Source organism: Anomaloglossus baeobatrachus, chromosome 1 (assembly GCF_048569485.1).
Source record: "Anomaloglossus baeobatrachus isolate aAnoBae1 chromosome 1, aAnoBae1.hap1, whole genome shotgun sequence".
In the NCBI taxonomy this organism is placed as follows: domain Eukaryota; kingdom Metazoa; phylum Chordata; class Amphibia; order Anura; family Aromobatidae; genus Anomaloglossus; species Anomaloglossus baeobatrachus.
In genome coordinates this window covers 608,804,968-608,828,603 of record NC_134353.1, presented here as the reverse complement: position 1 = coordinate 608,828,603, position 23,636 = coordinate 608,804,968, and the positions used below count along the sequence as shown (strand labels likewise).

Here is a 23,636-nt window from a genome sequence, read left to right as displayed (position 1 = left end):
GTACATTGTTATGAGTCAGTAGTCCAGTACTTTTCCAATTCTAGTTCATCTATGGACAGGTAATCAATTAAAAAAAGGAATGGCAACTCCCTTTAAATTGTAACCATGTCTTTTACTTTTTTTTTTTAAATCATATAATTGGCATTGAACTCGTCAAGAGCTGGATATTGACTAAAAGCGCCACTTAATATGGTGGTTACGGTGGTCTCCTAAAAAGAGCCACTCCTTGACCAGGTCCTTCCCGGAGGGATATCTGGCTAGTTTCTGTGTCGAGACTCCTAACAGAGGCTCCATAGACCTTTTTGATTTGCATACCTCCCAGGGGGCAATGCACCTAGGATTTCACTGTGTTGAGCACCCTCGCTGGCTGCTGGCAGTGTTTTCTCTGGCTGGTCTCCCCGAGATCAGTGATTGTTTTGTCTTATTGTTATGGGACAGTAGTCCAGTACTTTTCCAATTCTAGTTCATCTATGGACAAGTCATCAATTAAAATAAAAGGAATGGCTAACTCCCTTTAAATTGTAACCATGTCTTTTACTTTTTTTTAAATCATATAATTGGCATTGAACGTAGCATTGTCAAGGTCAGAATGACGATGATGATGAGACTCAAAGGATCTCTCGATCCGGCTGCTGCTTCTAATTAAAAATGTCATGTGTGCACACGAGAATGAAAAATAACTGCACAGCAAGTCAGTTATGTCTATCTCCATGACTGGCTCTTGACCAAGTGGTTCTTTATTGTTTGAAAGAAACTCTAGACCAAACAGTAAGGGGGTGTGAACAAAAGTTTTAGTCCAATCAAGTATCGTAAGTCAGGGCTTCATGACGTAGAGAGATCTGCATATTCTCCGTTGATTGGACAGTCCAGGCTCCAGGAATTTTCCTTTGTCCATCTGTGTTGGGTGTAGAACAGGAAATGGTGGCCATTTTCAAGCTATACATATAGTATATACTGAGTTTAAGGAAAATACACTGAATATGCAATATACATATATACATGTTAGTAAGAAACAAAAGCATTCACAAATATGTGTGTTAGTTCACATCTACTGAACTATATAACTGAGTCTATGAAATGGCTGAATTAAGTATTTTTGGATACTCAATTCTTTATCCTCAACAGTCCCCCCTAAAGACTTACTTCTGCCATTTCTAAATTCTAAGGGTACTGTGTTCCCTTAGGAAGATAGGTAGGAAGATCTGTTGAAAAACCTGCCTAACTGAACGTTGAAACATGGGCGGAAAGGGGAAAGGGGTTTTCTTCACCGGTTTGAGACCAAGGACTCCTAGGCGAGTCCTCACCCTTTGTAGTTGGACTTTCCCATGTCTCAAGGTTCTCTAAGTCCTCTCTTCTAACTGTTCTGGCAATGCTGGTCTAAGACTGTACAGGGTTTTCTGAAAAGGATAAGTATGAGCAGAACGCTCAGTGCAGCTCTGGTTGGTTAACCCTTCTGCAATGCGAGGTGTGGATCCATAGATGTTTCTATGGTTGGATCAGCTCCTCTAGTGTTGACTCATGGATCTTTCTCGCTTGTCCTTTAGGATCAATCAGTTTCCTGACTGGAGACCATATGCTAATAGCTCTGATTTAAGATCTGGAATTAGAGAATACACCGGTTTATCACACTATTCAGTCAATTATATAAAAATATACATGTCTATGCTAAACCAAAAACATCTTACATAAAGACCTGTTTATTACAAAAAGAAAACAAAACATATACATTTTGTACACGATTTACTAGTTTCCACTTTTCTATAAAATATACACTTTTTGTAAACACATTTTTCTTTACATACCACCTTCATGTGCTTCTCAACAATAATATCGTTTTCTGCACTGGAATACCTCTGACCAAACCTGGAAAGAAATTTACACAACACGCACAGACTTGCATACAACGTGCTCATGATATACATCTATAATCAGTTTGCAGTCTCTAAGAATGGGTAGAGTAGGTGCAGGGTGTTTCCACGGACTCTTTACAGTTTTTTTTTCACTTCGTTCTAGACACTTGTCTCACAAGACTGGGTGAATCTGCCCACCTGGGTACTGAACCCGGTGTCACCAAAGCACACACTGACAATTGTCTTTCACAGATGTTACCTGGGCCATCATTAAGAAGAGCTCTCATGGCAGAGAAAGCTTACCACCCTTTGTCCACAGACCTTCCTCAGTCAGCTGGCTCCCTGCATGTCACACTCCATTCCTTGTTGTATCGCTTGTTCCTGTAGGGATTTAAGAACACAAGGAGTGACAGAAGTCACTGACGTGACCAATGTCACCAAGGCATGGTCGGTATTGGTGAAAGACTCTCAACTCTAGGCCCGTTTACTGCTTCTTGGTCAGCTGCACCTGTGCGAGGATCTCCATCCGAATCCATCAGCTCAGATCTAGACTTTCTTTTCGGCATACCTAATTCATTTGACAACAGGAAAAAATCTACAACCTACATACACCTCTAAAGACTCTTACCCACTCCTGTTCTACCCATCAAGAGAGGCATTTAATGCATCACTGTCTCCTGTATCAATAGGATTGGAGGGAGTGGTCGAATTTAGACTACCTCATGTGGTGTAAACAGCAGCATATCCAGTGCAGAATCGACCACCATCTGGTTTCATCTATAAAAACAAAAACTAAAAAAATATACATTAGATCATTCTTATAACTTCATCTCTGATCATAATACAGTTAGTGGTCATCTATACCTCACATGACTGAGAATACTAAATAAATAAACAAACAAATAAACAAATAAACATATAAGACAAAACTTTCCTATTTCAGTTAACAGATATACCTCATAGTAATCTAATAAACATAACCTATGGGAAAAAGGTCAGCTTCAAAACCAAGGTCAACTTCAAAACCTATCTAATATGCCTACTGCGCCCTCCAAGAAACTGGAGAATATAATTAATACCTTATTCCCCCCTTGTTTAATTGTTTATTTACCAATATGGCAAAATTCAGCATTTGTATACTGGTATTCCCTAAAAGGAAAAATAAAACAGCAGGTAATAAATTAGCCACATACTAAAACCTAAAATGAACAAACACTGAAAGTAACGTACATCTCAGAACACTATACATTACTGGGAAATTTTAAAACTTTACAATAAACACTGTATCCATAAAGAAAAGAAAAACCTTTCATAGTAGAAACGACTGAGACATGATGAAATGACAGCTGTGACTAGGCGACTAACCTGCAAAAATATATGAATTGTTTAGAAATAATCATAAAAACAGAAAAGGCGATAGAGTCACAAAATAAAAATATATTGTTCAAATAAATCGCCATTAAAAACAAAACAACACAAATTATATCGCACATCCCATAAAATTTAATATTCCCTATTCAGGTATAAACAGCAAACTAAAAATGAGAAATCCTGACCTCTAAGGGTTAAACCAAACTTACGTCACTATTGGAGAAAGACACATTCCATCAAGACACATTCCATCCCTGTCTCTTAAAAGCGAGAGAGGAAGAAGAAAAAAACTCATCCTTTGTTATAACAAAGACGTAGCAGTGAACACATCCATTTCCCATATCCACATTGGATGCATGATACATTTTTCCTAATTCCTTTTTACAAATGGATTTGATACATTTTGACATCAGTATGGGTAAGTCGTTTACAATTTTTGTTTTAAATTAACTAACACAGTACAAAGATATATACGTTTACCTTCCTCTATTTTATTTTATGATATAATGCTGCAGGACTTCTAAAATACCAATTGATTTTATGTGAACAGATCTTTCCACATCAATTCTGTAAAAGTTTCACTTACTTATCTTTGACTTGCATTTATGGGATAGCTGAGTAAACAAATTTACAATTTATACTTATTCAAATGTGTTAGTCATTTATACCACAGAACACCTCCCACCGGGGGATGGGTGGAGAGCTTTGAACAAAGAGCCATTGCGAGGGGTGTGGCTTATGAGGTGTACTGCCATCAGTGGGTGTAGCAAGACGGCTGCCACAGGAAGTTCCAGGCACCTGACTTCCGGGTGCAGCATCCATGTTGTGACTCTCTGGGTGTACTGGGAGTGGCTGGAACTACGTAGTAAACCAGGGATACTTTTAGTGCCTGGAAATTTGCATTTCAGCATACAAAGGAGAGATTTGATTAGCACCAGATATGATGACTTCTAGAGCAGAACAATGAGGCTCCGCTAGAGAAAAACATTTAGTGATTCTACAAACAGCAACAGACAGTGAATGGGGTCTTTGTTCTTCATTATAAACTCACTACAGATTAATCTGAACTTCAATACATGGGTTGCAGCCTGCCATCTAGTGGTAGTCCAACGATTTTACACAACTTTTTGCAATCTTTTATATTTTTTTCCGTTTTTTTTGTAACTAGGGTGACAGCGTTCTCAGCTCCTACTAAAAAACAATCCCTTCTTGAACAGAGTATACAGTGCTCTAGCTGGATTGGCCACATCCAACTGAACCCTCTTCCCACTTCCCTACTATGCAATAAGGACATACTGCGACGTCCAACGTACGAATACAATACCGTTCCTCGTACGTTCCTATTTTTCCGGCGTCTCACATAGCAGTGCATGAGTTAATACTCAGGGGAATACGCTGGTTCAAAACACTTTTCTCCACCACCGGAATCCCTCCCCCTCTTTTCCGTGTAAGAGGACGCACTTTTTCAGCGTCCAACACGTGGATACTAATACCGTTCTCCACGTGTTCCTATTTCCGGCTATAAACAGAAATCGATGTGTTATATATAAAAATAAAACACTGGGGGACACGCCAATTCCCTTATCTCTCTGTTCCAAAAACAAACCAACAATTACAAAATGCTGAAAAACGCATAAACTAGTTAATTTCTCTCAAATCCAAACCAAGATAACACTTGTCTTTCTTTCAAATCATTACAACTCTGATTGCTCTACTATACAAAGGCTGCAGCCATCTCCTGTATGTTAGCCCACTGACCCCTCCTCTCTCCTCGCTCCAAAGAGCTGCGCTGTTTTAACCCCCGGTATCTGCCTCTTCCACCCCCCTTCTCCCCCACAGAACAAAGACAGCGGCTGTGTCTATGTGGGCACTATCAACCCTCCCCCGCTTTCTAACACACACAAACTTTCCTCTTAGTGGAGAAATGCAGGCAGTGGGTGATTAACTTCCCCCCCTGCTTTCTTTGTCTAAGAGACTGCAGACACAGCGTGTAATACAACTCCCGCTCTCAGTCCCTGTCTACCCCCCTTCTTCCTTTGTTCACAGCGAAGAAGAAAAAACTACAGGAAATTAACTCTCCGAGAACCAAACAGAGAAATCACAAGCTTGATTAACCATACACCTATATACAAATAAAAACAGCTACTCAAGAAAACACCCCATTTCTAATTACAGACAGCCGGATACTTTAAAACCTACCCCTAGCCCCTATGGGGACTGGGTCCGTTTCTTGCCCACCGGCGAGTGACAGTCACACCGTTAGGTCTCCGGTGCACTACCATTCTCCGGACTAGTGACCACCCACTTTCGCCAGGTGTCTCTCGAACCACAGGTAAAACAGCACACACAATGTATATGATGGTTACCTGCGAAACGGAGGGTGATCAAGTCCTCGATATCGAGCAACACCTGGATACTTGTGGAGCAGCCCCCAGACGTCCGGAAAATGGAAGCTCTGACTCACCCTTCTCGGTGGTCCCATCTGGGGTGCCAACTGTCAAGGTCAGAATGACGATGATGATGAGACTCAAAGGATCTCTCGATATCCGGCTGCTGCTTCTAATTAAAAATGTCATGTGTGCACACGAGAATGAAAAATAACTGCACAGCAAGTCAGTTATGTCTATCTCCATGACTGGCTCTTGACCAAGTGGTTCTTTATTGTTTGAAAGAAACTCTAGACCAAACAGTAAGGGGGTGTGAACAAAAGTTTTAGTCCAATCAAGTATCGTAAGTCAGGGCTTCATGACGTAGAGAGATCTGCATATTCTCCGTTGATTGGACAGTCCAGGCTCCAGGAATTTTCCTTTGTCCATCTGTGTTGGGTGTAGAACAGGAAATGGTGGCCATTTTCAAGCTATACATATAGTATATACTGAGTTTAAGGAAAATACACTGAATATGCAATATACATATATACATGTTAGTAAGAAACAAAAGCATTCACAAATATGTGTGTTAGTTCACATCTACTGAACTATATAACTGAGTCTATGAAATGGCTGAATTAAGTATTTTTGGATACTCAATTCTTTATCCTCAACAGCATCTCATAGGTGGGCCGGTACAGACCCATAGAATTACTATTGAGCCTGTACACTGCCTTTTGTGCTCATTGCTTACAGAAGTGATATTTTTTGTTTCTAAGTGATCTGTGGGGTTCTCAGGACCTGGACATTCACCGATCAGCAGCTATTTACAATGACTATTATATTCAAGAAAAAAAAGTAAAATCACAGCTCTTTCTTAAAGGGAGTACGCCCATCTCCAAGATCCTATCCCAATATATAGTAGTTTTTTTAATAATATTATCAAATACCTCCAATTAGAAATGTAGTATAGTTCTTCTGATATAGACATGTCTGGTTAGCACCAGAAGCAACTAACTCACTATATGATTGGATGTAACCATGGATACCTAAGCTACAATGCCCTGCACATAAGGTAAGAGACTTGGCTATATCAGGAGAACTCTACTACATTTCTAATTGGAGGGATTTGCTAATATTATTTTTATTACACCTACTACATATTGATAGCATATTGGAGATGGGAATAATCCTTTTAACCCCTTAACGACTGCAAGCAGTAAAGTTACATCCCAGCGGTCATAGTTAATCCCAACCTGCTGCTGCAGGCGAGGAGCCGCTCACATGTCAGCTGATTTATACAGCTGACATGTGTGCCTGCTAGGCACGAGCAAAATCGCTATCCGCCTGTGCCTTTTAACCCCTTAAATGGCAATAGCGGTAGATCCGTACTCACTGCCCGATACTGGAAGTCACGTGACGTGATCACGTGGATCCGGTGGTTGCCATGGTAGCACACGGTCATGTGATGATTCCTGTGCTCATATGACTCAGGTCCTCTAAGAAACAGCCGAGTTCTGCTTGTTACAAGAGATGATCATTTCTCCCGGTCTGAGCGGTGCCGCTCTGATTGGGAGAGATAAATGAGTGATCAGACCACTGATTGTTCTAGTCCCCTAGGGAACCTAGGAAAATAAAAAATAAAAGTTTTAAAAAAAAGTTTTAAATAATTAAAAAAATAAAAAAAACCTTAAAGTTCAAATCACCCCCCTTACGCCCTATTGAAAATTAAACGGTTAAAATAAAAAATATACACACTTCTGGTATCGCCACGTTCACAAATGCCCGATCTATGAAAATATAAAATCAATGTTATTGGTAAACGCCGTAGCAGCAAAAAAATTCCGAACTCCAAAATTATATTTTTTGGTCGCCACAAATTTTGCGCTAAATGCAATAACAGGCGATCAAAACGTAGCATCAGTGCAAAAATTGTACTGTTAAAAACGTCAGCTCGAGATGCAAAAAATAAGCAGTCACTGAGCCATAGTTCCTGCAAAATGAGAATGCTACGGGTCGCGGAAAATGGCGCAAAATATGCCACTTTTTTTGGACAAACTTCTGATTTTTTAACCCCTTAGATAAAAGTAAACCTATACATGTTTGGTGTCTACGAACTCACTCGGACACAACAGTTTTACCATATAGGGAACACTGAATAAAATATCTCAAAAACAATAGTGCAATCGCACTTTTTTTTGCAATTTTTCCGCATTCATATTTTTTTTGCCATTTTCCAGTACAATAAATGGTAAAACTCATTCCACAGAAAACGAGCCCTCACATAACCATATTGACTGAAAAATAAAAAAGTTACGTCTCTCGGAAGAATGGCGAAAAAACCCTGAAAAGCGCAAAATCGTCCGGTCGTGAAGGGGTTAAGCTTCTGTTAAAAGCATTTAGAGAGCGTTTTTACAGTAGCATCATGGACCAAACCCCGCAGTAGATCGACTTGAACTTCTTTAACAGAGTTTCCTCTCTGCATGGTAATTTTTTGTAGCCATCATGTATTGTGAATGGTGTATCCTGTGATATCTATAATATTGGGGTTAGCTATGACTGTAATCCCACCTGTGATTATTACGGCATGACTGCTGAAAAGTGATCTCTACGGAGCCGGAAGTATCACACGAGCATCAGAAGACACCAGCAGGAATGGTGCCGCACTGGAGGGGGAATATAGGCGTTATTATTTTATTTGAGGGAAACATACTGATTGAGAAGGGATTGTCTGAGTAATGAACAACCCCTTTAAGGATTGGGCAATTTTACATTGGTATTTCTATTTACAGTTTTTACTAGTTGGGTTAATTCATTTTAAAATTGAATGGATCAGACTTTAATAATCTCTGCGCTGTCAGATACATTTTGTTTTTTATTATTTTTAATGGTGGGAAAACGGGGAGATTAGAATTTTCATTTTTAGATTTTTTGTTTTAAATGAGATATATTTTTTTTTTACTTTTTTGTTTTATTTTTTAGTCTTTTTAGGGGACTTGAACCTGCAATTGTCCAATTGTTTATACTATATACTGCCATACAGCTGTATTACAGTGCATAATGAAAATCACGGTCTCCTATGAATGCCAGCCGCAGGCTAGACTGCATAGGAGAGCCATCATGGCAGGCACAGGGGTCTTCAGCAGACGCCAGGATTTCGTGACAACCCATCAACACTGTGTGTTTAGGGGTCAGCGGGTGCTTAAAATTGCATAACACCCCCATTCCCAGTCTGTGTTTGCAAATGGCGTTATCAGAGAATGATAGTAACTGTTTGTGGCAGATGATGGCTGAATAATGCAGCTATAATTTGCCAGGAATGGTGTGGGCTCATCTTCTGAGCCTGCTCCATCCACACACTCTCAAAGAGGTCTAAGAGCCTAAAGAATATGGGCCTATTCATAAAGCAGTTTCTGGTGTAAAATGTCAAGATTTGTCATTTCTTTTTATGCCAGACCATGCCATCTTTACCAATTTTTTTGAAACGTGGGCTGATCTCTGTCAGGAGGGGGCATGGCTGAGCACACCCAACAAAATTAAGATAATTTATGCCACAAAGGTCCACTAAAATTGCAGTAATCTAGGGTTTCTGGCAGTGACCATTCTAACAATAAGCCATGAAGCTTTTCACCTTAGTTACATATGTTGCTATTATTGTGGAATATGTAGCACAGCAGGAGCCGAGTGTCATGCGAGTGTCACTACGACTGAGGTCCGATCATGCGGGGGGCGGGCTGGCTCTGAGGAGGGGCGGGCTAGTGCTGAGGAGGAGCGGGCCGGCGCTGCGGAGGTTAGGGAGGAATATATCTCCCTCTCTGCTCCGTAGCCGGCTATTGCCATTCTCGCACTGCACTCGCGGTACACCGGTGTACTGCGAGTGCAGTGCGATCTTTCTCTCCCCCATAGACTTGAATGGGTGCGAGAGACAGAGACTCGCATTATTAAAATCGCAGAATGCTGCGATTATTTTCTCGGTCCGATTAGGGCTGAGAAAATAATCGCTCATGGGTGCTGGTACATAGGTTAACATTGGTCCGAGTGGAATGCGATGTTTTATCGCATTCCACTCGGTCCGATTTTCAGGCCGTGTGTCTTAGGCCTAATAGTTATGGACAGTTCATTGTGTTCACCTAATTTCACATTTTTCCGGTTGAGGATACATCTTACAGACTTTTTTCACACACTTCAGATTAATCTTGGCTTGGAAAGCTTATTCAGGACTACTGAGGATTAACATCTTCTTTCCTTTCTTTCCTTTCCTTTCCTTCTTCTTAATACAATGCAGCTGTTCCATACCGGATGAGAGCGAAGTTCTCAAGTTCAACTCGAAGTTTGAATCTGGAAACCTGCGGAAGGTTATTCAGATAAGAAAGTAAGACATGCCCTTGGTTCTCTTGCCGCAGGAAGAGCGTGTAAAGGGACAAAAACTGCACATGTGATTTATTTTTCAGACATGAATATGATCTAATCTTGAACTCTGATATAAACAGCAATCATTACCATCAGTGGTTTTACTTTGAAGTGAGCGGAATGAAGCCCGGGACTGCTTATCGCTTTAACATCATCAATTGTGAGAAGTCAAATAGTCAGTTTAATTATGGTAAGACTAAAATATGTACAACAGTATGTCAGTTTTAGCTTGATTATTGAAAAGCATGTGTTATTTCTGACTTTCAGCCCTGTCTGCAGTTTTGGCGGACCAGTGACCGGAAGGCAAGAAAATAAGCAAAGTACAATACTCACACATTCTTACAGGTGTCCACACACATTAGTCCTTCTAATGAACCACCCGATCTTGTATTGTGGCCTCTACTATCCCTCAAGGACAGGTATCACAGAAAAAGAAGGATTGGGCATGTTTGATTCAAACATGTCTAATCCTTTGTTTTCACATGAGATAGCAACGTATTCCTCTCACCCCATTGAAAATACATGCACGTTTAGCCGAGCCTACAGATGTTTGGAAGATGGCTTTCTCCATTACATGGCCACTCCATGTGCACAGCTTATCCATAGGGTTTCCTGTATGACACTGTGTGTAAACCTGCATATATGCACAGTCTCTGAGCTCAGATCTTGAATATATAATAGCACTTTTAGCTTGGTGATCCAAAATTTCGACATTGCTGTGTTTGGTGCAGCATTGTGGAGATGAAGGAACCATAACCCCTTTTTTCTAGGTTTGTTGCTAGGATCGACATTTTCTTCACTTTCAGTTTGTGCTTTCAGAATAAGTCCTGCTTAATGACAAAGCTGATCACACTGCTATTTCCTCCCTCATCTCTGGTTTCTAACCTCTGCACCATGTTCTGCCAACGATATAAAGACCACCACACACATTAAGGCTAGCACACACGTCGAGTAATACAGAGTGAGTGGAATGCAATAAAAAATAGCATTCCACACGGACCAATATTACTCTGTGGGGCAGCTCCCATTAGCAATTATTTTCTCAGCCCTAATCGGACCGAGAAAACAGTTGTAGCATGCTGCTGGTGAAATACGATCCTGTTTATCTCGCACCCATTCAAGTCTATGGGGCGAGAGAAACATCGCATTGCACTTGCATTACAGTGGAGTGCAGTGCGATTCTCGCAGCAGCTGGCAATGAAAGAGATAGGGAGATAAATCCCTCCCTCTCCTCCGCAGCGCAGGCCCGCCCCTCTACAGCTGTGCTCCAATCGCAGGATCGGACCACAGTCGCATGACAGTCGGCTCCTGCTGTGCTGTGAGCGTGAGCAGAGTGTCATGCGAGTACTCGCACTAATCCACGTGTGGCCTTAGCCTAAGGACGGCTTTGCACGTTGCGACATCGCAAGCCGATGCTGCGATGTTGCACGCGATAGTCCACGCCCCCGTCGCAGGTACGATATCGTGTGATAGCTGGCGTAGCGAAAATTATCGCTACGCCAGCTTCACATGCACTCACCTGCCCTGCGACAGTCGCTCTGGCCGGCGACCCGCCTCCTTCCTAAGGGGGCGGGTCGTGCAGCGTCATAGCGACGTCACACGGCAGGCGGCCAATAGCGGCGGAGGGGCGGAGATGAGCAGGATGTAAACATCCCGCCCACCTCCTTCCTTCCGCATATCCTACGGAAGCTGCGGTGGCGCCGGTAGGAGATGTTCCTCGCTCCTGCGACTTCACACACAGCGATGTGTGCTGCCGCAGGAGCAAGGAACAACATCGGACAGTCGCGTCAGCGTAATTATGGATTATGCCGACGCTGCACCGATGATACGATTACGACGATTTTGCGCTCATTAATCGTATCATCTAGGCTTTACACACTACGATGTCGCATGCGATGCCGGATGTGCGTCACTTTCAATTTGACCTCACAGACATCGCACCTGCGATGTCGTAGTGTGCAAAGCCCGCCTAAGTCCATCATTGGCCAAAGCTGCCAATACTGGAACAGTCGACAGTGTAATGTGCATGGGGGCCTCAAAGTCTTTCCCCCAAGAGATGATGGGGAAAAGAAGGATCCAGCATGTCCAATTTCAGTCTGTATTTAAAAGACATAGCTGGGCCTGAATGATCTGCTGAGACATCCTTAAGCCGACAGTTACCCATTTAGTATAAGAATAACTTTTTCCGCAAACTGTTTTTATGCTGCGCCAGTTCTTTAGAATACACTACCCTAGACTACCAGATTATTTCCTACATACTGATTGGTGACTGGCTCATACGGCTCTGTGTATTCCTTCCTATTCTTTACAAAACATTTCGGAACCTTTCTCTTGTTCTTATTTTTTGTGTCCACCCTGTTTCTGGATAAATTGTTGGCTCTTATGGACCCTGTGTGATTTATTTATTACTTTGCTTTTATGTAATTTTGTTTGTGCATTTACCCTCTGAATGGTAAAATACTGCAGCAAATCCTAGCGCTATATAAATAAACATTCTATCTATTTAAATTAGTGCAAAAGCAAAAATTGTTTAATATAATAAAGCTATTATGTCACATATAATGGCCACATAAGGGTAATTGTATGTTCTTGACATTTGTATCAAATTATACATGTTTTAGCCAATATTGTAGATTTTGTATCTTTCTTTTGTTGCACAACTCTGACAGCCCTAAGGGTATGTGCACACGTTGCTTTTTTTTCCGCGCGGAAAAAAACGCACCCTCTGGCAGAAGGGAGAATTGTAAACAATGCTTTTTGAGAAACAACGCATCGAAAACGCATGCGTTTTTCATGCGTTTTTCATGCGTTTTTCATGCGTTTTTCATGCGTTTTTTTAGGTGCGTTTTTTAAGACTTGTCAGTGATAATAAAGTTGGTTGAACACAGACCTTTGGAAAAAAAAACCTGTGATGTCATTTCCTTCTCCACATTCTGTTTGGATAAATGGGAGGGCTTGGAATGGAAGGAGCACCATTTGAATTTTGGAAAAGTTGAAATAAACTTCGCGCACCAAGCCCCTTAGGTACCTATACGTCAGAAAACCCCCACAAGTGACCCCATTTTGGAATCTGCACCCATCAAGGATTTTATTCAGGAGTATATTAAGCATTTTGAATCCACAGCTACTTCACCCAAAATGTTGCTGTAGCAACAATATTCTCACTTTTAGGCCCGCTTCACATGTCAGTGAAAAACACTGACGTTTTTCACTGGCGTGTAAAACACGCACATGTCCCTCCGTGTGCCGTGAATCACGGCACACGTGGGTTGTCTAAGTGCAATCCGGGCTCCGTTCTCCGTGGCCCGTGATTGCACTTAGAGATTAACTCACCTGCACCCGCTCCCGCTCTCCATGGTGCTGATCGCTCCCGCGGTGCAGCATCCGGCCGGCGCTGACCCCCGCAGCAGCTGCTTCCGGGTCGGCTGTGTCGTGCATCATGAATATGCGCGACAATAATGAGCCGGCACAGAAGGAACAGGGAGGATGGGCTGCAGAGGACATCGCTGGAGCCGGGTGAGTTAAAATGTTTTTTATTTTAAAAGCACGTTTTTTTCTGGCACGTGTTTCACGGATCACACCACTGCGTGGTCCGTGGGACATCAGTGATGCCAGAAAAAAATGGACATGTCTCCGTGCGGCAATCACGCACACGCGGGTACGCCGCATGGAGACACGTGCAGTGAAAAATCACTGACGTGTGAGCAGACCCATTCATTACAATGGGTCTGCGTATGTCAGTGATTCTGGTACGTTTAAAAAAAAAGCACAAACGTCCCAGAATCACTGACGTGTGAAAGGGGCCTAAGGCTATGTGGCCATGATCCAGCGACACGGCATCTAGTACACAGTGCCAGCCTTCCTGCAGCTGCCCATGCCCACGATTTGGGTTCAGGCTGCTGTGGAGCTCTATGCTACCTGCAGAGAACACTCTCGTCTCCGCAGCATAAATTGACATGCTGAGGCTCGGGAAGCCACGCTACCGGTCAGTTTATGCTGCGGAGAAAAGAAGCACAGTGGGCATGGGATCTCCAAAAATCCTTCCACTGTGCTTCTACTGCACAACGCAGCGTTATGGACGCAGGGAAAACACTCAGCGCCCATAACGCTGCAAACGCTGATTGTGGACACACAGCCTAAAAAGCGTCAATGGATGAAGGGATGTCAAATATATAGAACGTCCTACCCCCGCCTGCATATTCTAAGCTGGCACCTTTAGTACCTTTCATGTGGCACTAAAGGGTGCCTAGCTTAGTATTTATCCAATAAAAAAAAAAAAAAAAAAAATGGCGTGGGGTCCCCCCTATTTTTGATAGCCAGTCAGGGTAAAGCAGACAGCTGTAGCCTGCAAACCACAGCTGGCAGCTTCATCTTGGCTGGTTATCAATTTGGAGGGCTCCCCATGTTTTTTTTTTTATTTATAAATAAAGAATAAAAAAAAAAAATAACGTGGGGTCCCCCCAAATTAGATCACCAGCCAAGGTGAAGCTGACAGCTGGGGTCTGGTATTCTCAGGGTGGGAAGAGCCATGGTTATTGGACTCTTCCCAGCCTAAAAATAGCAGGCCGCAGCCGCCCCAGAAGTGGCGCATCCATTAGATGCGCCAATCCTGGCGCTTCGCCCCAACTCTTCCCGCGCCCTGGTGCGTTGGCTAACGGGGTAATAAATGGGGTTGATACCAGATGTGTAATGTCACCTGGCATCAAGCCCAGCAATTAGTGATGTCACGGCGTCTATCAGACACCCGACATAACTAATTGACAGTAAACAAAAGCAAAAAAAGACAACAAAAAATTTTTTATTAGAAAAAACACTCCCCAAATCATTCCCTTGTTCTCCAATTTAATAAAAAAAAATGGGTCCGCAGAAATCCATATGGATGTCCCACGTCGCCTCTGGACCTTCTAGAATATGGGGGCACGCTCAGGGAACGTACCCCCCATTTTCTAGGAGGGCAGACCCTCCATTTGAGGAGAGTGAGTGCAAAAATCTGCACCCACTCTCCCCGGGTCACAGCTGCAGAGTGCGAGCAGCCAGCACAGCTCACACTGAACACAGTGCTGGCTGTCAGCTGCTCTGCTCATGTGACCGGCCAGCGTGCACTGACTGAAGGAGGAGGAGGGGGCCGCGGGGGATCAGCGCTGCGACCGGACACGTATGTATGACACCGGGGGGAATAGGGGGTGACCGGGCAGGGCCTGGGGAACAGTTTTCTGTCGCATGTGTTATTGCACATGCGACAGAAATCATAGGAGCAGGGCGGCCGGTGCGCTACTGTGCGCGCGGCCATGTTGGATTTTCGGGAGGGGGGTCGGGGGTCGGGGCGGGCACTTTGGCGACACCGGGGGCTTTGCCAGGAAGTGAGGTCAACAGGAAGCCTCTTGACCTCATTTCCAGGTAAATGCCTGCGTTCTGGCGTGCCGACAAAGGCCGCGGACCGCAACAAAAAAGCAGGTCCATGCGTTGTGGCTGCGTTCTGACCCCACATCATTGATTTCAATGGGGGAGAGAACGCAGCCACAACGCACAAAAGAAGTGACATGCTGCTTTTCTTTCCGCACCGATTTTTGGCATCCAAAACGCAGTGGAAAGAAACGCAGCATGTGCACTGATTTTTCAGCTTTCCCATACACTTTGCTGGGAAAGCTGAACGCATGCAATTTGCCACTGAAACGCTGCGGTTCAAAACGCAGCGTTTCCGCGGTAAAAAACGCATCGTGTGCACACAGCCTTAATGTTGAGAATGCAGCGAATTTCTAACGGTCTAGAGAAAAATATTTTTGTTACATAGTATTGTTTGTGTTTAGTATCTCAGATATAGCAATGTGATAGTAACCAATAGCTTTATGTAGTTAAAGAAAGACTAATTTTTGTTTTTGCATTTTATACAAAGGTATGCAGCCGCTTATGTATTCTGTACAGGAGGCTTTGGCTTCCCGGCCTTGGTGGATCCGTGTTGGAACTGATATTTGTTATTATAAGTAAGTAAATCCTTTTGTTTTTGATATAGCTCCGATTCACTTAGTGATACTTTCCTTCATCCTCTTATATAAATTATTTAAGTGTAGAAAATATGTGGCACTCCTACATAGTGAGGAAACATATTAAGTTGGGTTTGTATACTTTTTTTAATATACCATAAAGGATCACTTTCCAAACTATACTGCCTTACGGATTGTAGAGTTTGCTGTTAACAGTATATTTAAAAAACAAAAAAAAAACGCTTTTCATCAAAGCAGTTCTTCGTATGTCTGTGCCTACTTTCCCTGGTGTTAACTTGTATGTTCTCCCCTATAGAAACCATTTCTCTCGGAGTTCCATAGCTGCTGGAGGTCAGAAGGGAAAGTCCTACTATAGCCTGACATTTACGGTCAGCTTTCTGCACAGAGATGATGTCTGCTATTTTGCATATCACTATCCTTACACATATTCCACCTTAAAGGTAAGATTTTTCTGTGCAATGTTTTCGTCATGAATTTTTACATTATATTGGAATAATAAACTTTTTTTTTTTGTGTTTAGAAGATAAACCACGGGGGAAATGAGTACTGAACACGGCACCAATTTTCTAACAAAATATTTTTCTAAAGCTGCTGCTGACATTAATTTCTCAGCTGTAACCTTTTTGGTGTAAGAGATGCCATCACTTTCCGTGAATTTTACAAGCAGGCATAGCCGCGCCCCATCCCGGCTCTTCCCTAATTCCACCTGTTTTGGCATAACTGCTTGAAACTGGTGCGAAAACATGAATAATGTATAATTGTACAATAGGTACATCCATAATGTTATCGAAGATGAGATGGGTTATATACCGTATTTTTCGTTTTATAAGACGCAACGGATTATAAGATACACCAAAAATTTTGAGATAAAAAAGGGTAAAAAAAAAACCCAAAATGGGTCCGTCTTATACTCCGGTGTTGTCTTACCAGAGGGGGGCAGCAGCGGTGGTTGAGCGGGGTCACAGGAGGCAGATGCTGTGCTGGCAGCGGTGGGTCAGTGGTGGCAGCGGCGGTGGCGGGTCAGTGTTGGCAACGGTGGCAGTGGGTTAGTGGTGGAGCAGGCTGGCATGGTGAGTGTCTCAATCTGTCCGCGGTCCCGGCTTAAAATGATGGCTACCGGAGCGGCGCGTGCACAGATGGAGCACTCAGCCAAGAGCTCCATCTGCGCATGCGCTGACTCCCAGCGCTATCATTTGACACTCGCAGCACAGTCACTGCAGTCCACACAGCCACCCGCCCACCCGCACAGAGAGGCAAGCCGACCTCCGGGACAGAGAGGCAGCCGGGCGTCGGCACCAGGCACCCAGCCACCTACACATACAGACAGGCACCCGGCCGCCCGCCCGCACACCGAGCCGCACAAACAGCCCCCCCTCCCGGTAAGCTGTATTCGGATTTTAAGATGTACCCCTCATTTTCCTCCCAAATTTTTGGGAGAAAAAGTGCATCTTATAATCCGAAAAATACGGTAAGTACAATTAGTTTAATAAAATAGTACCATATTTTTTGTGTAACCTATTTTGTGATCCAGAATGTTTTCGTTAGGCCTCATTCAGAGGTCTATGAATTAGCTGTGTTTTCTCTGTTAGATCTCTTACCTATTTTACTTTTTGGCTGTTCACATCTCCGTGTTTCTTTTGCAGACCGTATGTTTCATAGATGAAAATGACCCATACAAGTCTATGGGTCTGTGAAACATCACTGACAATACATATTATCACCTGTGTGATGTCTGTGATTATCATTTACAATTGATCCACATGATAAAATTATTGCTGAAACTTTTATATTTTGCACAGTGAATGGCATCTCCATGAGATCTTTAGGATATGTTTTCTTTCCATTAAACAAAAAGGAGAAAGTTGCACTCTGTAGTGCTAAGATACGTGGATCAATGAATATGGGACTATAGACATGCATTACTGCTATGAAAAACATGTAAAATTGAGATACTTAGCACACAAAAATGGCCACTTTTATGTGAGCCCAACAGCCAGCGGCAAGGCAACCTCATTTTTGTTGTCACTATCAAACTAATGCCTCTTTTTGAGTTAATAAAAACCCCTACAATTTCTGGATGGACAGGAACATGCAAATGGAAAATTAAAATTGCCTGAAGCTTTTCCTCCATCGAAGACCTGACATGGAGAACGTCAATACTGAATGGAAATTTTCTGTCTGGATTCTTGGATTGAAGTCCAAGTTCATCTTGCAGAGTTTTTCCCGCACACAAATTGACATGCGGAACAGATTTATAAATCCTCGTCATAACAATTTAAATTGCAGATTGAGCAAGGATTTGTTGCAAATTTACTTCATTGAAGTCAGTAAAAATCCAAAATCAAATCCTAGTTTTGGAGTCTGTGCTGCGGATTTCCTGCAGATCAGTAATAATAATAATAATAATTAATTAATAATAAAAGTTTATTTATATAGCGCCAACATATTCCGTAGCACTTTACCATCAGGTGGCGGCTTGTACAGGCAAAAACAAGACAAAATAGCACATAATTCAACAGCTACAGTAGGAATAAGGGCCATGCTTGAAAGCTTACAATCTATGGGTTTTCTCAGTATTCTCAGTTATGGGCAATTGTAAATTTAAAAAACCGCAATGTACTCAACATCCCATCTTTTGCCACTTCCATGATGGTGCTTGCCTAGTCCTCCACCAGTTTATATATTCTGGACTACACTGTTGATGTTCAGCTAATTGGGTAAATCTGCAACAAAATCTGCACCAAAATTCACAAGATTTGGTGCAGGTTTCCCTGCAGTTTTCTACGTATTTTATATAGAAATCTTACTCACTAATGCTCCTTTATACTTAGAAAACAATGTGATGTTTTGTCTTTTCAAAGATGCATCTTCAAAAGCTGGAGTCTCTGCATAATCCCCAGCAGATCTATTATCGCCATGATGTATTATGTGAAACACTAGCTGGAAATGGATGTCCGGTAGTCACCATAACTGCTATGCCTGAGTCCAATTACTACGAGCATGTCTATCAGTTTCGTAAGTTGAAATTGTCTCCCCAAAATCATTTATTTAATTCCAGAGATCACCTTTCAGCTATGAAGAATATTCTATGCAGCTCCAGACCTTCTTAGCTGGTGATTTGCACCATTTCAGACCACTGATGATGGCTCTTATAATTAGGTTAAAGTGCATTATTTCACTCCACTGAGTTTTTCCTTACAAGGATGTCCAATGTTTATTAGATTCCTTCAAAGGAATGAGGGGGCTTGAGAATTAAATGATGCTGTTAGGTACAGTGAATGTTTCTATGTCTGAAAGGGAGATCTTCATACACAGATGAATCCAATCTTATTTGTGTATCGAAGGTTTCCCAAGTTCTGAGCATTCGCTTTTCGAGGCGGTATATATTTTTAATCTTCATTGCTAATACATACTTATTTAGATGGGGGAAGGAAAGATGGGGCATACTGGATTTCTGCCAATGGCTTATTCATTCTTCTCCATTGACAACAGGTATATGTTAGGTCTATGGAAGCAGGGGACATGGTTGTTAAACCAACAGCAATCCATGGTGTATAGAGCTTATGTAACTGTAGAAAAGCTGATCCTCTTTTATAAAAAAAAAAATAGGTTGTATCTAGTTGTATCTAAAGAATGAGAAAACTGTCATGATGACTCTGTAATAGTGGGTAACCAGGGCTCCTAAGCTGTCCTTCAAGCTAGGGGACCATAGCTATCCCTAATATCAGGGATATTCGTGATTGTGGAGAGGCCTGAGTCTCCTTCCTGGCCCTAATCCTGATGAGTCCTGATCCAATTCCCCCTTTCCCCAGGGAGGGAGAGGACAGGAGTGTGATGAAAACCACAGACAAGGGAAAACCAAAACTCTCACAAAGCACGCACACACGAAGATAAAGACAATAAGAGGTTCAGCAGGAAAAACAAGAGCAGGAAGTAAGCTACAAAACAACAGGAGGTAAACTCCACAACCTGCACCAAGCAAAAAGTACAACTTTCACCAGTAAGTCTGGGACACCACATCTCACAGACCAACACAGAACAGATGATAGCTGGCATGGGTGGAAGGTTTCAACCAGCAAAAATAGGAGGAGGGCAGATGTGATAGACCTCCCCATAACATCTGATTAAAGGAGCAAGCAGACTATCAGATATTAACTCTTCCCAGTCAGCCTATGAATCAGCATACAGCAGGTCAATGCTCAAGTCTGCTTGTGTTGATCCCAGACAGTAGAGAAACCATCAGGCAGTGTGTCAGAATCTGTGCAATCTGAACAGAGCCCAACACTGCCATGACAGTTAGTGAAGTTTGTGCAGAACTCTGTGTGACAGATACTTAACATACAAGCATTCATTGGAGCGGGACATAATTTTTACATTTTTTAGAATTAATTTATATGACTGCTGTGATAAACCTCTAATACACTACAATAAATAAAAATATGTCCTAAAAGAATTAAATTTTTATATCTTTGTACACAGGAAACCGCCCCTACATTTTCCTAACATCCAGAGTACACCCAGGAGAGACGAATGCCAGCTGGGTAATGAAAGGCACGCTGGAATTTCTTATGGGTAACAGTCCCACTGCTCATCACCTCCGGGAATCTTACATTTTTAAAATTGTTCCTATGCTTAACCCAGATGGTGTCATCAACGGGAAGTAAGTAGCTAGTATTACTATATCAAAGGAATAGATTAAGTAATTTATTGTGTAGTATGTGGAAATTCAGTTAGGAACTAATGAAGGGTCCTATGACTTTTTTTTCTCAGCCATCGTTGTTCCTTAAGTGGTGAAGATCTAAACAGACAGTGGCAAAACCCCAATGCAGATTTACATCCTACAATTTACCACACCAAGGGCCTTCTTCAGTATTTGGCATCTATCAAACGTGTTCCCCTGGTATGTAATGCAGGAATAGAGGACAAAAACCTATATTGTGTAAATTCACAACTGTGCAGGGACACCATATAATGTCCCAGAAGCGTTTATTCCTTTGTGACTATAAATGTACATGCTATGGACACAGTGGTGTATCGTGCAAGCTCAGAAACCGAGCCAGCACCATAAATGGCAGATGTCTTCCTTGTCATACAGCCAGCACATGCCTGTAACAGCAACCGAAGATGGCTCCCATCGCTACTGTTTAACCATATAGTTGCCTCTATCAACTGCAGACATGGCTGTTTGTCAGGAGGGTTACCTTGGCGATTCTGGATTTGCTGAAGGCCCTCATGGTTGCCATGTTGGTTCTCCTATGAAACCCAGTCTGTGGGACTTGACTTCAAAGGAGAATGTCAATTTATATAAATGCTACAGTATATATACAAGCAAATGCTTGGATTTTTTCCCCAGTGTTAATCAAAACTACAACTTATCCCACAAAAAAAAAAGAAAAAAAACAAGCCCTCATACGGCTATGTCAACAGAAAAATAAAAAAATAATCGCTCATGGAAGAAGGGCAAGTAACAATGAAAGCTCAAAAACTGAAAATCACCTGGGCATGAAGGGGTTAGCACATATTGCCTTGTTTGAAATATTCTATTTTTTTATTCTTTAGGTTTTTGCATAACATATGAATTCATCAGTAGGGTGGATTTCACCCTACTACATTAACCCCTGGTACATTCTGTATCTGGTCCATGTGTATGGTGTGGACTCAGGAGCACAGCTTACATCATACCTGGCAGATTCTGGCTGCTTTTTAGCTGGCATCTACCTCTGTACAGCTCAACTTCGCTATCTCTTAACCCCTTAAATGCCACTGTCAATCTCTGTCAGCAGCATTTAAAGTATGTATCTAAGTTGCCCCATTCCATGTGCCCATGCCCTCCCCTTACAGCTCCATTGATCTAAAAATTAAAATGTTATGGGTCTCGGAAAATGCCAATACAAACTTTTTTTTTTTTAGTTTTTTATTTTTTCCATATTGCTCGTATTAGATCATTTTTTTCAGCACAATGGACGCCTTAAAATCAAAACAAAAAAACTATGGTGGAATTGCGTTTTTTCCTGGGCTCTAGTACATTGTCCAGTAAAATAAATGGTGTTATTGATATCTACAACTCGGCTCTCAATAAACCTATAGCTATTTTGATGAGAAAAAAAAAGTAATGAATCTAGGAATAAAAGAGGTGTAGGAAAAAATGGAAGCGCAAAAATGAAAAATTGCAGTCACAAAGGGGTGAAAAGTACGGTAAAGCTGGAATGAGGATTTGTACAGATTTCGAAGCTTCCGCATGCTTGTTTAGGGGGTTTTCTGACTGATTTGACTTTATCATGTGGTTTAGGAAACAAGGACAGCTGGTATTCTGGAAACTTTGCTTAAAATGTCATTGTCTGTGTTGATAAAAAAAGGGGGCTTTACTTCAAATATCCAAGATATCCAGACTACTTCTCTCCTATAGCTGGGTTCACACTAAGCGACAACGACGTCGCTGTTACGTCACCATTTTCTGTGACGTAACAGCGACCTTGTAAGTCGCTGTTATGATCGCTGCTTAGCTGTCAAACACAGCAGAAGCAGCAGCGATCATAACGTCGCTACATGTGCAGAGAGCAGGGAGCCGCGCTTAGCGCTAGCTCCTTGCTCTCCTAGGTACAGTACACATCGGGTTAATTAACCCGATGTGTACTGCAGCTACATGTCACAGTGCAGAGAGCAGGGAGCCGCGCACACTGCTTAGCGCTGGCTCCTTGCTCTCCTTGCTACAGTATACATCGGGTTAATTACCCGATGCGTACTGCAGCTACATGTGCACAGAGCAGGAGCCGGCGCTGGCAGCAAGGGCGGAGGCTGGTAACGAAGGTAAATATCGGGTAACCAGGGAAAGGTCTTCCCTTGGTTACCCGATGTTTACGCTGGTTACAGCTTTCCGCAGCTGCCAGACGCCGGCTCCTGCTCCCTGCTCGCTTCATTTCGTCGCTCTCTCGCTGTCACACACAGCGATGTGTGTGTCACAGCGGGAGAGTGACGACCAAAAAATGAAGCTGGACATTCAGCAACGACCGGCGACCTCACAGCAGGGGCCAGGTCGTTGCTGGATGTCACACACAGCGACAGCGACGGGACGTCGCTGAAACGTCACAGAAAATGGTGACGTAGCACATCGTCGTTGTCGTTGTCGCTGTGTGTGACACCAGCTTAACACAGGAGTGCGATGTTGTGCAATACAAATCATTACACTGCTGTTCTATACAGGCATGCAGTGCAAAGTTAGGCCACATACACACATTGAGTATTTGGTGAGTTTTTTTGTACCTCAGTATTTGTAGCTAAAACCAAGTATAATAGACACACCGCCACCACTTTTGTATTTATCACCCACTCCTGGTTTAGACTACAAATACTGAGGTAAAAACTCACCAAACACTTAATGTGTGCAAATGGTTTTTAACAACCTGAATTTTGCTTTTAGGCCACATGCACATGTTGAGTATTTGGGGAGTTTTTTACCTCGGTATTTGTAGCCAAAACCAGTAGTGGGTGATAAATACTGAAGTGGTGCTTATGTGTCTATTATACTTTTCCTCTGATTGTCCCACTCCTGGTTTTGGCTACAAATACTGAGGTAAAAACTCTCCAACTACTCAACGTGTGCAAATGGTTTTTAACAACTTGAATTTTCCTCTTGG

General features: G+C 42.5%; 1 protein-coding gene across 2 annotated transcripts in view; it reads left to right on the top strand.

Annotated features, from left to right (window-relative positions):
• Positions 1–23,636, top strand: part of AGTPBP1 (ATP/GTP binding carboxypeptidase 1) — a 245,618-nt gene that overhangs the window by 139,752 nt on the left and 82,230 nt on the right. For both annotated transcript variants that reach the window (XM_075318445.1, XM_075318453.1), the window contains 7 exons: positions 9,876–9,962; positions 10,042–10,190; positions 15,894–15,981; positions 16,298–16,442; positions 18,864–19,017; positions 20,482–20,662; positions 20,773–20,902. In XM_075318445.1, coding sequence (XP_075174560.1) covers positions 9,876–9,962; positions 10,042–10,190; positions 15,894–15,981; positions 16,298–16,442; positions 18,864–19,017; positions 20,482–20,662; positions 20,773–20,902 — 934 coding nt within the window. The remainder of the gene's footprint in view (positions 1–9,875; positions 9,963–10,041; positions 10,191–15,893; positions 15,982–16,297; positions 16,443–18,863; positions 19,018–20,481; positions 20,663–20,772; positions 20,903–23,636) is intronic.